This window comes from Rhinopithecus bieti, unplaced genomic scaffold (genome assembly GCF_001698545.2).
Source record: "Rhinopithecus bieti isolate Rb0 unplaced genomic scaffold, ASM169854v2 scaffold_12013, whole genome shotgun sequence".
Classification (NCBI taxonomy): Eukaryota; Metazoa; Chordata; class Mammalia; order Primates; family Cercopithecidae; genus Rhinopithecus; species Rhinopithecus bieti.
The window spans coordinates 719,922-735,650 of NW_016807120.1; the positions used below are offsets into that span (position 1 = coordinate 719,922).

Consider the following 15,729-nt stretch of genomic DNA (forward strand, 5'->3'; position numbering starts at 1 on the left):
TGGACATGAAAAGCAAGCTTATTTTCAGCAAATGAGTAAAGTCCATTGAGTCTTAGCTCAAATGGGTGTTCAGTATAAATTAGTGCTTTATGGAGACAGAGTGATCTTGGATTGTAAATCTAATGTAATTTTTAAATGACTACATTTTGAGTCTTTTGGTTGGTGAGGCATTTGGAGTCTTCCCATCTGTTTTCCCTAACTGGTTGTCAAAAATAGAAGGAATGCACATTCATCTAGAAACAATGTCAAGTTGTGGAGGGTCTGAGAACAAAGAGGGTGTCAGAACGTAAATATCCCCATTTACTTCACAGAAAATGATGATCTGATCAGTCAAGGGACTGGTGCTAAGCTTGGTTCTCTCCACAGCTGTAGGACTGGCTACATCCATAGATAAGTTCTGTGTAAATGGCAATTTGAGGATCTATATGGGGCTTAGAGAACTTGACTCATAACCTATTCCAGTTAGTGGAGTCAAAGACCAATAAATATTACACAGAGTTTATAGTTCTTTTACACATTTCTCTGCAAGGTGGAGATGCTTAGCGTAACTGGAATGAATGTAATAATGGACTCACAGTCTAAAGCTTGTCTGTTCCTTCTTAGAGTATTTATCTGAGAAGCTCAGACCTGCAAGGCACTTTAGTTTGGTCTGCCATAACAAAATTGCATAAATTGGGTAGCTTATAAACAACAGAAATTTATTTCTCACAGTATTGGAGGCTGGAAAGCCCAAAATCAAGGCAGATTTGGTGTTTGGCAAGGAGCTGCTCTCTGACACTTAGTGCCTTCTTGCTACATCTTCACATAGTAGAAGGGTTAGGGGTTTCTCTGGGGCCTATTTTAAAGGGTATTAATCCCATTCATGGGGCAAAGCTTAATCACTCCCTGAAAGCCTCCACCTCCTAATACCATCACCTTGGGGGTTAGGATTCCAATATATGAATTTGGGAGACCAGAAACATTCAGACTATAGCACAAGGTATCAAAAGGGAAACTGGCATGATTTTAGATGGAGTGTCTAATAATTACCTTTTGGATCTATACTTTAGGAGCTTACCCTTTTACAGATTTCATAACCTATGTTTTGGATCTAACTAGACGGTATCATATCCATAGAAGAAATATCTTTTAGTGTTCTTTATTAGGTTTAGTGAATTATTAATTTCTATCTCATTTTGACGTGCAAAATTTTTCAGTTATAAAGATCACAGGTCAAGAATTTCAGCATCCATTATACAGTAAATTTGTAATTATGAATTTAAAACTATTATAACATTAGCGAGTTCTGTGCATTCACTGTCTTAATAAGGCACAGATATATGGTCATATTTTTAACATGTCAAAACTGTAGTATTGTTCACTGTCATTTTATTTGAATTATTTTCTATCCACTTAAAATGTTGAAGATATTGACATATGTTCATATATTCTCTTTAAAATTCAGAATTCACAGATTTGAACAGTTTTGTGAATTGGCTGGATTATACAAAATCAAGACCCTCACATTAAATCCAGTTCTTACTGCTTTTTTAAAAAATACTTTTGAAGTTCTGCTTGTTGATGGCATATTTAAATAAGAAATTTAAACCAGTGAGGAATAAGAAAGTTCAAATGAGGTTGCTTTGGCTGTCTGTGTGTTTAAAGGAGTATTGCTTTGGCTGTCTACGTCTTCCCATTTGTACCCAGCTGAAGCTGGTATGAAATGTATATTTTAGAAATGAAGCTAGGCGCAGTGGCTCACGTCTATAATCCCAGCACTTTGGAAGGCCGAGGCGAGTGGATCACCTGAGGTCAGGAGTTCCAGACCAGCCTGGTCAATGTGGTGAAACCCCCTCTCCACTAAAAATACAAATATTAGCCAGGCACCGTGGTGCACACCTGTAATCTCAGCTCCTCATCCTCAGGAGGCTGAGGCAGGAGAATTGCTTGAACCTGGAAGGTGGAGGTTGCAGTGAGCCGACACAGCGCCACCGCACTCCAGCCTGAGTGACAGAGTGAGATTCTGTCTCAATAAATAAATAAATAAGAAAAAGGAGCCTGTACAATTTTAATTTCTTTCACTTTATCTATCAAGTAAGACTCATAGGTTTTAGAAGCTGGTATGTTATATTTTCTTGCCCACAAATGGAGACAGTAGAAACACTTGAAGAAATGTGATAAATTTGATAGTACTTTAGATTCTCTTAGCAAAATTGGTAAACTTCAAAAGGATGTATATTTTAAGACTATAGGTATAAACGTATGTTTTCATGCTAAAAAAGCCTGGAATGTCAAGTGATTTTACTTAAGTTTACAGATAAGGTCACTGTTTCTGAATTTGAGAATTTTCAGAGGTTTTTCCTATGAAAAACTTTGTACACATTCTTTCCCCTTATTTTCTTCCTTTTCCTTTCTTCCTCCCTCCTTTCCTCTCTGCCTTTCTTTCTTCTTTATTTCCATTTGATGTTATTCACCTACATTCTCATTCTCCCCCAATTGTCTCTTCTCTGCTCTCTGTCAGTCGTCTTGGGGTCCCCTTTTCAAATCATTCTTCCCCTTTTCAGATCATTCTCTCCCCTCCTGGGTTTCATCTCTCCACCTTGATCAGTCTCTGAAATCTTCTTGCCTGTCATGACCTTCTACTCCAGACAACTGCTGTATGGTGCTACTTAATTTGAAGTTGACTGTGGAAGGATGCCTCACGTGGACAAAATGACTCTTCTGGGCCTCGGAGGAAGAATCTGGAGAGCCTGTTCTGTTACAGGGCATGGAAGGATGGAGACAGGAGCACAGGCCCAGGAGCAGCAGCCTGGCAGCCAGCGATGAGGAGCTGCTTTGTCATAACTTAGAGGAAACTTCCAGGCTCCCCAAATGTGCGACCCTTCAGTTTTCTTAATCAGAATACAAGAATGCTTCCCGGAATCTCTTTTTCTAGCACCATAGTTTTGCTAGTTCCTTACTGATGGCTTTTTCATAAAGGAATATTTTACTATCTGTCATGTTAGTATTAGTGAAAGATTATAATTCTGTATATTAATACTTCATCTTTGTCAAAACTACCTTCTCTTCCCCTTCAAAGGAGCAAGTACTTTAGTTGTGGGTTTACCCTCTCTGTTGATCGGACAAAGTACTCTTAATTCCTCAGTAAACTAGCTGTCATCTGTGTAGATCTCTAAGCCCAGGGTTTTCATTCTCTTCTTTTTTTTTTTTTTTGAGACGGAGTCTCGCTCTATCGCCCAGGCTGGAGTGCAGTGGCCGGATCTCAGCTCACTGCAAGCTCCGCCTCCCGGGTTCACGCCATTCTCCTGCCTCAGCCTCCCGAGTAGCTGGGACTATAGGCGCCCGCCACCTCGCCCGGCTAGTTTTTTGTATTTTTTAGTAGAGACGGGGTTTCACCGTGTTAGCCAGGATGGTCTCGATCTCCTGACCTCGTGATCCACCCGTCTCGGCCTCCCAAAGTGCTGGGATTACAGGCTTGAGCCACCGCACCCGGCCTTTTCATTCTCTTCTCAAGATTTTTTGGGTCTGAACCCCATTTGGGTGGAGATGCCACTGGCATGGAAATTCTTGCTGATGACCTCACCTGCAGAGATTGTGGGCATGACACATGTATATCTATCTGCCGGGCTTTGGGTCATGCAGGAAATCCTGTGAAATTCCTCGTCAGGGTTAACCAAAGGGAGCAGCTCTGAAGGGTTACATTCTTCTGGCCAGTCTCCTCCCTTATTAAAATGTGTAAAGAGTCCTTTTTAGCCGTGAATTCTTGCTGACAGGCTGACCCAGGGTCAGAATGGTGGATAAAGCTAAGAACATTCCAAGACATATGTGGACTAAAAAAACACATGAAAAGTGGTACAGACTTGGTATTAGAAGGGGTCTTAGTGATGCTAGCCCAACCCTTAGAAATGGGGTGCCTTTCATATAAAGTAGGGGATCCCTAACCAATAATGTTGACTAAAAGCATTAGCCCTGGAATTGGACCGACATTGATGCGGATCCTGACCTTGTTACCTATTAGCTATGTGCTCTTGGATCCTAAGCCTCAGTTGTTACCCCCATCTGTGAAATGGGGAAAAGAACAGTATCAGCTTTCTAGAGTTTGTATGAGGATTCATTGGGAAAAAGGGTGTAAAATGCTTAGTATATTTTTTGACACACTATAAATATTTAGTAAATAATTGCTGATTAATAATAAATTGATGAATTCAACATTTTGTATAGTTTCTCTTAATTCGTTTTTGAAGGGCATAGAGTTATGCCTTGAATAATAAGGAAACTTTTAAAGTATTGATAAATGGGTCAACTCTACTTTGCTTTTTCTCCTAGGTAAAAAGAAATGGATTATTTCAGACAGTAAGCCAAGAGGAAAGAAAGAGACAAGAGGTATGTTTCTATCGAGCAGCTGCTTTAGAGCTCTGGAGTGTACATGTCAGTCTCTGCTCTTTTGTGTTTTCACTTTTTGTGTGCACTTGTCCAGTGTTGTCCTTTGAAAATTGTATTTGTTTAACAAAAGCAGTAAGTGATCATTTTAAAGTAAAGCTACACATAAGCCCCCAGAAAAGAAAAAAATTTTAAATATCTCAACGTCACTCAACATCATTTGATTTTAAACAACAAAGCCCCTAGTTCAGGTATTTAAACTGAGAGAAATATGATAAAGAATGAAACCAACGTTGGATCCTAGAACTGAAAAGGATGTTTATGGAAAACTGATCGTCACATTAGTCTGATCATCACATGTAGCCTTTTATGTAAGATACCCTAGGTTAGGAAAAGCTGGATGAAGCATACAGGGGCTCTGAACACTCTTTGCAAGTTTTCTATAAATTTAAAATTTTACCAAAATAAAAGTTTATTTAGTAAAAAAAAAAAAACAGGTTAATAATGGAGTTTTACAACTTGAAGTTTAAATCAATGCAATTTGAGAAAATTGCATATTGTAATAATATTGTGAAGCTCTCAAAGCATTTTCATCTTGCTTCATGCATATTAGTGTGTGTGCGTGTGTGTATGTCAATGCATATGCATGCGTATAAATTGATTCCACAAAGGACACAAGGATGTCCCTTTTTTTTTGGTTGGCATTAAGAATAAAGCAAAATTTAAGGGTGCAGTATATTTTTCCAAGTTTTAAAAAAATAATACTATAGAACTTTGGTGTACCTATCCACTGAGAATTAACAAATGTATAACAATTGTAATTTTCTCCTTTTTTAAAAGAACATAAAACTGATAGTGTAGAAGGCCTGCATTCTCTTCCTTAGTCCCATTTCTTTCCTTTCCTCCCCAGAGACAACAACTGGTACATATACTTCCAGCCTGTGTTTTAAAATTATGTATAACCTACACACACATATTTGTGCATGTGTGTGAAAATGTATAGGTACGATATTATTCTGTGCATATTTTTTGGTTATTTGTTTTTTACACTCAACGTTATTTTTGAGATTATTCATGTTAACGCATATGAATCTAGATCATTCATTTCAATCATCATATAGTATTCTCTTCTATGAACACCACCTTTAAAGATTTTTTATCTATTTTCCAATGCTGGACGGTAGATGGGACTTTTCCTTCACTGTTAACATTGTGACGTAAAAATATTTCCCTCTCCTTGTAGCTAAATTTAAAAGCTCCTCCAAGGTATTAATCCCATTTGAACATTTCTGTTCTTTTAAACCTTATATATTTAAACCTTGCCTATTTCTATCATATTCTGAAAATATTTATTCAGACTTTCTATTCCTATATAGCTATTTCTACCTGCTATATATAACAGGTCTAATCTAATTTGCTTTTAAAGAGTTGATAGTATTATTGCAGTATATTTTAGCAATTATTTTATTAAATGTATTATAATAAACTACCAATTATTTACCTTTTCCTGTGATCTGTTATAAATAGTTCATTATGTCTTTTTGCCCAGTTTGGATATTTGGATTAGATTACACACTCTCTCCTTGATGTAATCAGAAGTAAAGAGTGAGCAGAGTGGGGGAAAAGAAGGAATGAAATGACTTCAGACAGCTGTCTCCTGTCACAATTCACTATACAATGAACATCTGTCTGTCCGCCAAACTTGAAACATACCTCAACATTTATTTCAAGGAATCAAGACAAAAGCCAAATGAATGAGACTTTATAACCCTGAATGTTTTCCTTTGGAGATAACAAAGGTTTTATTAGTTTATGCCCTTCAAAAACAAATTAAAATAAATTATGTAAAATGTTGATTTCAGCAGTATTAATTTTTGGTTCTCAAAACCCTCAACACTTAATCACATTAATAAATTAGCATAGTTCAGCATTGAAGAAGTGAAAAATGTCTTTGCTGTTTCAAATATTTTAAGTCATTCCAAGGCATCATATACATCAACACCTGAAATCCATTATTTGTGGTCCAGAAGGTAAATTTTATTTAATTTCCTTTGTGTATAGTTTTGGGGTTATTGTATTGATTGAAAAAATCACGCAATATACAGGTTAAATGAGACTCTTAACATTTTTTAACTCTTTACTCTTCAGATAGTTAAGTCACTTAATTTCATGAAACACAGCTGAGGCTAGATTAGCACATTTAAGTAAGACCCAAGTCCCTAAACCTTACAGAAGTTAAAAGTGGAGGTGAACACTGAGATTAACACTTCTAACCTGATTTCTAAAATATGGAGCACCCATCAGCACCTGCTTCTGCCTTTCCTGCTCCCACCCAGCCACAGTACCCTCTGCTCTTTGGGGCGAGGACTTGAAGGGGTGGAGCCCTGGAGATCAGGGTGATGAAGGCAGGGAGCCAGGGAGCTTTCCAGGAAGGCTGTGAATCTTAGGCCTGCATTTTCCCTGTATCCCTTTTTAGAGGATCTGAATTTGATTTTGTTAAGGATCTAGATGAATTCCTTACACAGGGCGTTGGAGTCTTATCCACATATGTGGGTTGGTATTTCATCGTTAGTACTTATTAGGAAAACCACTGTGTGCCTGCCACTGAGAGTCTCTGCAGAGAGTCCTTTGCTCCTTCTTGAGACACTGATGAGAGTGGAGAGTGTGACTTGTTGAACAGATGGAATTACTTTCAATTATATGAGTTTATATAAAAGAATTCCTGTGGCTGATAAGAACCTTTTGAGGGTAGACACAGTCCTACCAGAATATTTGCTGTTATTGACTAAAATTAGATTAAGCGTAGAGAGAGGAAGAGCATGACACACAAGAGGGAAGGGAAGGAAGGCGTGAGAAATTTTCTCCGAGTCTCAAGAGAGGACCATAAATCCTTACTGTCCCTAAAGCAGCATGCTTTGAAAGCAGGACTGGAGGAGATGACCCCAAAGGTTAATTAATGTCACACTGAGATTTTATGACATGCCCTAGCTTCCTTCTATAGATTCTACCCCTTGGCAAAGGCATGACCTCAGGATGTGATGTCAAGTCATCCACGTGCTTTCATTTTTTTCATATTTACAGATAGTGATTATTTTTTAAGATTTGGGTAAATATGTATTATGTAAAGAGAGTAGTTTAGTGATGTTGTTTCTTTAATGCTTCTCTTTTTGTACTTTCCAAGATATTATACTTGAAAAGTGGAATATCTTGTTATTCTTATAGCAAAATTATGACAGCTATATTTAGTTCTTTAATCAAAATAATTAATAATACATTTCTTTGTCCTTCTTACCAGGCTATCTTTGAAGTCATATCCTCTGAACATTCATATCTACTCAGCTTGGAGATCTTGATACGAATGTTTAAAAATTCTAAAGAACTGAGTGATACAATGACTAAAACTGAGAGGCACCATCTTTTCTCCAATATTACAGACGTCTGTGAGGCAAGCAAAAAGTAAGTGCGCTGCACTCTGCCTTTGGTCGTGCTAAGAAGTTGCATACTAATAAACACTTGGTTATCTCTAAAGGAAGGCATTTCAGGTCATAGAGTCTCATTTAATTGGCTTTTGTCTTGGTTCCTTGAAATAAATTTTAGATATGTTTCAAGTTTGGTGGATAGACAGATGCTCAGTGTGTAATGAACTGTCACAGCAGACAGCTGTCCGAAGTCACTTTATGCCTTCTCTTTCCCCACTTCACTTGCTCTTTATTTCTGATTGCATCAAGGAGAGGGCCTTGGTTTGGTGCTAGTCTGTGATATTTATCCATTTCAGTAAAGAAAGAGTAAGCCTCAGGCTTAAGTCTTCTATAGGCAATATCTGGCTACAACTTAATAATATATATTTTCATTATATTTAAGATTTTTTGCTTTACTTTTCATCATGAAAAGTAGATAAAACCATATAATAAACTTTTATTCATTCAAAACTTATATTTAGCAGTTGTTAAAATTTTCCATATTTACTTATCTATTATTTTGCTTAAATTTTCCAACTATATACATAGGATGTTTTACTTATAAATGCTTCACTATTCAGCTCTTATGAATAAGTTTATTTTCTTACATAACTACACCGTTGTGGTCATACTTATGATGATGCTTTTATGATTTTATTCTATTTAATTTTTGTGTGTGTAAGTAATAGATTCACATGTTTTAAAATTCCAAAAATACAAAAGATCCTATAGTAAAATGTCATTCATATACTGTTCCCTGGCCACCTGAAACACAACCACAGTCAACATTTGCTTTCTTGTATATCTTTTCAGTAATACTTTATGATTATGTAAGAAAAAATATGTATTCTTTTTTTGTTTTTACTTAAATCTTACCATACTATAAACGCTGCTCTGCCCATTACTTTTTTTTTTACCTCTGTCCTGGAGATTATAGCATATCTGCACATTAAAAAACTTTCCTCATTCATTTTTATGTTTTTTTCCTTGGAATTATTTGTTGAAGAAATCAGGTCATTTGTTCTGTAGAATTTCCCGTGAAGCACATAATGTATGGGTAGTGATCAGTACCAGATCCATTAATTCATTAAAGATTGCAAAACAGTGTTACTCTAATTTATCATTCTTTATTCATTTTTTAGCCAAAATATTTCTATAAAGGGAAAGGTACATCCATCTGTTCATATACTCAAGTGGTAAAGTTCACCTTATTCTACTATTAATGCTCAAATTGTTTCATCTTTGATCTTAATTTTTTTTTATTATTTTCTTGCTATATGACATTTGAAGATGTTAAAGGATTATGTTTTACAGTTCCTGCTCCAGGCCTGGAATCAGCCATTTCCCCAAAGAGCTCTGGTGTCTTTTGAGATGAAGTGGTATTTTAAAACCTCAGTGAATACCAGGGGTGCTCATTGCTAAGTGGTTTTAGGCTGTTTCAGTAGATAGCCAGAAAAAAACATCCAAATTTTTCTCTGTAAAACTAGATATATTCAAAGCCCATAGACACTCCAAATTTATCAAAGTGTACATATTAAATAGGTACTTTTTAATATATCAATTATACCTCAATAAAGCTTCAAACATGAAAAAGGAAGTCTAGTTTCTATTTCCGTCCCCTCTGTCCTATTCCCTTCCCATATAGATACTCTTAAATAAGTTGTTTATCTTTGTTTTTTATAATAAACATATGCATATGTTTATGTATATGTATTCCCCTCCCTTTCTTAGATAAATGAAAGCATGTTCTACTTATTTTTCTCAACCTCTTTATTCACGTAACAACATATATTAGAGGTTACTCCATAGTAGTTTATAGAGATGTTTTACTCCTTTCTCCAGCAAGTGACTGTGTAGTAGTTTATTCATCCAGCCCCCTATCTATATGAGCATTAGGATTATTTTCAGTCTTACTGTTACAGAGAGTCTTTCTTTGTGCTTACACCCTGCTATATTTTAGCCATTCTATCTTTGAGATTTTCTAGAAATAGGATTGCTAGATCAAAGGGTAAATGCGTATACTATTTTGTAAGGTACTGCCAAATTCTTCTTCAAAGAAATTGTACCATTTTGCAATACCACCAAGAATAGATGAATGCTTGCTTCCCCCAAAATCTTTCTAGCAGAATATGTCAACAAACCTTTAGATTTTTGTCAATCTGATAGGTAAGAAGGATTATCTGAGCATAGTTTTAGTTAGCATTTCTCTTATAAGCTTTTCCATATGAATAAAGAGCCATCTGGAACATAGTATGTGTCAGGAAAATACTATTAAACTAATAATATTCCTCTATGATATTGAAACAATTTAAAATTTGAGATAAGCGCTAACATTACATCAACAAAAGTGAAGGAAGGAAAGAGGTTTTCTAATGCTCGCTGAAACAGAAGAATATTTTCTTTGACTAGATCAGCAGTGTTAACATGTAAGTTTGGCTTAGCTAATCAAAGAGAATTATCTGCTTGATAAGAAAGAGAAGGAAAAAGTATTAGCATTTTTTTTTCCTGTTCTGAGAAAGATAGAAGCTGTTAGAGGCATCTTATCTGAAAAAGTTAATACAAGTAGAAATGATGAACATAACTTAGTTTATCCAATACCAAAATATTATAATCCAGGATATTCGCTGAAGCTTGAAGGAAGTGTATGTTCATTTATTTAGTTATTATCTTAGTTATCTTTTATGGAATACTTATCATTCATACCAAGCATTATGTTATAGCCTTTTCAGTAGAGTATGTATGTACCCCTAAGTAGACTGCCCTCAATGAACAAAGTCTTAGGATAAATAACAAAAGTATTAATATAGTTCATGGTTAGTAGGCATGTAAAGATCATCACTCTAAGAGGTTAGGAAAACTGAAAGAAAATTCTAAAAGAACTGTAATAGTAATATGGGTTTAGTTTAGTAAACTATGTATACCTATGTAGTGTACGATTATATAACCAATAAAATGCTTTAAAGGAATATTTAATAATATGGACTGGTTTTCTAATATATTTAGATTTTAAAGCAGATCTAAAGAGTGGATTTTATATTGTTTTAGATTTTAATTATTTGAAAGGTAATTTATCAAAACATAAAGGATAATTATCTTTAATGAATTTTGAGCTATTTTAATTTCTGTCTTTGTACTTTTCTGTAGTTTCAGCTTCTACAATAAACATAATGTACTTAGAAAAGGAAACACAAGGAAAGGAGAAACAAGCAGTAAGAAATGTGAGCCCGAAATAATGCGGGGGAAGTCACTGGATATGGCTGACAAATTCACAATTGGCTAACCTTGAAATAAGTCATTTTATTTAAAGTATAGACTAATTTTTACTTTAATTTCAATCATTCACAAATTTATCATTTAAGATTTTATTTAAAAAATTTTTATTTCTGTCATAGCTTTATAGTAAGGGGCTATTTTGAACATTTTTGTCTTTTTTATTTTAAAAAGAAACGTGAGATACTTTTCAGCCTACCATTAAAAGAAAAGAAATACCTTATTCTTTACATTTTATTTTGTTTTCACTTCTAATCGCAATACTTTAATATGGATAGTCTGCCTTTGTGATAATTTGATCTATGTTATATTTCACTAGGAATGTTCAGCTTTTACACGATAACCTTGTGTCTATATCGTAATAACTTACATTACAAAAGTGTTTTTGAGTTTCGTTTGAAACAGCTCATTTCAGATACAGCCTTTTGAAGTCAAAGTACTCAGAAGATTTGCAAGGCCATTTCTTGATGTAAGACCTGCCTTGATTGACTTCCAAAGAGTGACACAGAGATGTGACAACTGCTTATGTATTACTCATGAAAGAGTTTACAGTCCCAAGAAAATGCGAAATAGAATCTTGAATAAATAAATATCAGTGTTCTGAAATTAGATATTACCAGAGTAAGATGGTATTGTTAAGTATGGTCATAACCAGGGCTCTCTTCATTGTTTTACTTTCACCTAATGAAAAATTATAGCTATAGGTGATGCATACTCAATATAGCTTTGTGGGTCAGAACATCCTTGACATCCAAATTAACAGTGTGGTGTCCTAGTCTTCATTGTGGCTTAGTTGTTGACTGCCAATAAATAACACTAGAGAGAGGTGTAAGTTGACACTGTTTGAAAAAGCAGGGACAACAATTCATTTTGACTGGGGTGTGTGTGATGGTATCAGTGTGTGTGTTGTGCGCTGTATCAGGTAGTATGTCTCTGCAAATTCTTTTCTTCTTTAAAAAATTTTCCTTCAGTTAACCTTAGGGCCTCCTATTCTACAAGGCTCCTAATTCCAAAGCATTCAACTGGCAGCATCTGCCCAGCGGCTGTTGGTTCTTGGGACCCATGGTGGTTGGTGACCCCTCCAATGTATTTGTAGAGCGTTTTAGTGCACTTTCCTTGAAATAGGAAAGGTTGGGTGGTATTTACCCCCCTAAGATACTTGGGAATGCTTTTTGGTTGCCCATAGACATGGAAGGCTGTTGACATTAGTAGCTGTGGCGGGCCAGGTCCAGGCATCCTTAAACACTTAGTAGGGCATCCCCAGATACATGAATTGTTCCACCCAAATGCCACTAAAGCCTTTTTTAGATGCATTGGATGGAGTAAAAGGAGAAAGACATGTCAGAAATTTTCGACAAAGAACATTAAGGAGCCTGTGGGTTGGGACAGAAATGAAGTAAAATATCGGATAGAGGGATACTGCACAGTGTCATGGATCTTTCTGATGTTCTTTGGGCTGGTAAGGCGTTTGCCTCTCTATTAACACCTTCCTGTTACTCTCTGTCGGTGCCATGGCCTAACAATTGTTGGGTTTTCTAACCCTCCTTAAAAGGAGTGTGTGGAAAGTTAGAATCCCTACTGATTGTTTTTACCCTGCCTAGAGAAGGGTGGGATACACTTTTCCTTTTGCATGGAATGATGAGCTAACATTCTTTAAAATTAGGTAGTGCCTAGGGCTTTGGGTCAATGTCCAGGGAAAAAGCCCTTTGACTTCCACTCTACTTCTTTCCGCTTTAACGTACGCAACTCTTCCCTCTGACCTCAAAATTCATGAGCTCTTCCTGGTTCATGGTTTTTGCGGTTCAGGAGGCGTTCTGGCTAGCTTAAAAGCCTGATCATCTCATGAAAAATGGAGTATTAGATATCATCGTCTCTCACTGTACCGAAATGAATAGGTTTAATTTGTAACTAAACATCACACATAGTATATACTTTGCTTTTTGTTCATTTCTTTGTTCTTTTTTTTTTTTTTTTGGTTCCTTCCCCCATGACAAATCTATGGTCAACTTAGGATAATTTATAGATAGAATTGCTTTGTTAATAGAAAAAGAACCTATAATACTATTAACTTGCATTAATTTTGCAACAGAATATGATCTAATACCAATTGTTTTAAATTTAAGATACATCGCCTATTAAAAGACTGATACTATCAGGAAAGGAAAATTGTCTTTTGTAGAAGACTGAATGTTAACCCTTTTCCCCTATTTAGAAACTCTTAAGGTCTAAGTAAGGTCTTTTGTGTTAAAAAGTTTTCTGCAAAATGAAAATTAGATGAGTCTTTGCTTTGATGTCTCATAAAAGATGTGTTTTACTCTCAATTCTGAGTTTTCGTTCTAAATATCTAGGTTATGTTAACAGTCTTTCATTTAATTTTTTTCAATAACAGAGTGTGCTGTTATTAGTACCCTATAAAAAAATGCTACTGAAGACCTTTGCAAGGTACTTGTTTCTCTTTTTCCAATTGCAAAGTTAAAACATTGGTATTCTTTGGAAAACCATTTAAAGCTAAAGCTATGCTTGTCTTCAATTTCTGCAGAGTAAAGTAAAAATATCCATCAATATGCTTTTGTGTTCTGAGGAACTGAATTTGTTCCCAACATATAATGAGCAGTGAATGCCAAATTCTCTGGTTTCTGCTTTGTGTAGCAGAGTAAATTACAATAATAGTAAACATACAAAATAGTACTTACCCCGCACTTGCTTCTCCAGAAGTTTTTTCCCTAATTTTAATCGAACTGTATTAAAATTGAAATGCCATATGACATTAAAAACTACTTTACATGCACATGCTTTAATATTATTTTATGAAATGAGTTCATATTACCAGAAAATGACAATTTATGTAAATAATAGTATAGTGTATCTACCTTATGAAATATGTTTCTGTTTGGTAATTAAAATTCTAAACTTTAATGCATAAGCAAATAACAGTAAACCTTCAAAAGTCTTTTGTAGTGTGAATATTAAAATTTCAACCTCCCTGACTAATTCTTAAAGCTAAATTTTGAAGGAAAAACACATGAAATTTAACTAGGCCAGAGAATATGGAACATATTAAGTTGTAGAACCTGTTTAATTTTTGCCCTGAAGTAATGGCTGTTGCTGTTTATTTTAGCAAATGTTATTTTCTTATTCCATATATACTCAATATAAACTTACCGCAGAGTCTTTGGTAAATAAAGCCATTACCTTATTTTCCTGACTATAACAGAAAAAGTTTATTCTTTCTAAAATCAATTTCTTCAACTGACAGTTGAAAAGCAGTGACATTCAGAAGCTACTCTTTATGACACTTTTTGACTTTTTCTCTGAGATGAATGACAAAGAAGTTCATTTGAAATTCACCCAAAGTATTTTCACAGTACTTCAAAGTAAGTCTATGTGAGTATTCTAGTCCATGTTGTTCAGCTCTTATCAACAACCAGTGTCTGCAGTAATAGTAAAAGAAATAGGTAGTTGTTTAGGTATTATTTCAATAAAAAAGGAAATACTGATGATAGTTTAATAGATGCAGTCCTTTTGGGTAAGGCTGCAGAAAAACAGTGTGGGATCTGAAGTCTTTGTACAATTGAACAGGAGGCCAGTTAAAGATGACTGATTAGAGACATGCGCTATATTTATTCTCTTCTAAAATCCTGGTACTCCAGCCAGGGCGACAGAGCGAGACTCCGTCTCAAAAAAAAAAAAAAAAAAAAAAAAAAAAAGGGGGGGGAAGGCAAAATGCAAGGAAAAAAAAAAAAAAAAAAGAAAGTGATGGGAAGGTCAATATGCAAGGAAAAAGAAAACAAGAATAGACACAATAGCTACTCTATTTTGGAATCTGAAATATTTTGGAGCCTGAAAAACCTAAGATGACCTGAGATGGTTGCTCAGTAATGCAGGAAAGTTTAAGTCTAGACTGGTAGTGAGGAAAACCAAGGATCAACCAGACTTAAATCCCAGAACCTCTGAAAGGTGGTGCATTGTTTGATTGATTAGTTCTTCCTTCACAAATCTATGGTTACTTGGAATAATTTATAGATAATTGCTGTATTAATAGAAAAAGACCTATGAATGTGATTAACTTACATTAATTTGGTCTAGGACTAGGTTAAAGGTAATTCCTAGGTGCAGGAATAGATGATGAAGTTGGGTAAAGGTGTGACTAAAACTGCAAGTTTCATGTAAATCTGTTTGAGAAGTAGTCAGACCCTAGGTCCCCTCTTTGACTGTACGCAGCAAGATGATGACCCTCTTTACCCCAGCAGCAGGGCAGCTTTGGTGAACACTGGGCCAGGAGACCCAGGACCACATAAGAAGGGGACTGTTGTACAGGAAACAAAAGCATAATGGCGGTTGGCTCCCACAGCCTTCTGCCCTACTCTCCTTTTGAAATGCTGGTAGCCAGGTGTGTGTGTGTGTGTGTGTGTGTGTGTGTGTGTACACTTTGCTCCCTTTTTGTCAAATAGTGATTGGCATAGTATAGGTTAAGTAACATTTTACCATTTTTGTCAGTGAATTTATGTTCAAATACATTACTATTAATAGCATTATTAAGTTTTGCAGGAAACAAGTTGAGGATTACAGCAGAAATATAAAAAGCCTCAAGCCTTAAGAAATATCCATTTTAGTATCATGTTAGGCAAGTACTTGTTGACTT

The 15,729-nt window shown here is 35.5% G+C and overlaps 1 protein-coding gene across 1 annotated transcript in view; it reads left to right on the forward strand.

Moving 5' to 3' along the window:
• ARHGEF26 (Rho guanine nucleotide exchange factor 26) overlaps nt 1-15,729 on the forward strand; it is a 141,094-nt gene that overhangs the window by 25,364 nt on the left and 100,001 nt on the right. Inside the window, exons 5-6 of the mRNA XM_017880260.1 lie at nt 4,306-4,362; nt 7,655-7,815. Coding sequence (XP_017735749.1) covers nt 4,306-4,362; nt 7,655-7,815 — 218 coding nt within the window. The remainder of the gene's footprint in view (nt 1-4,305; nt 4,363-7,654; nt 7,816-15,729) is intronic.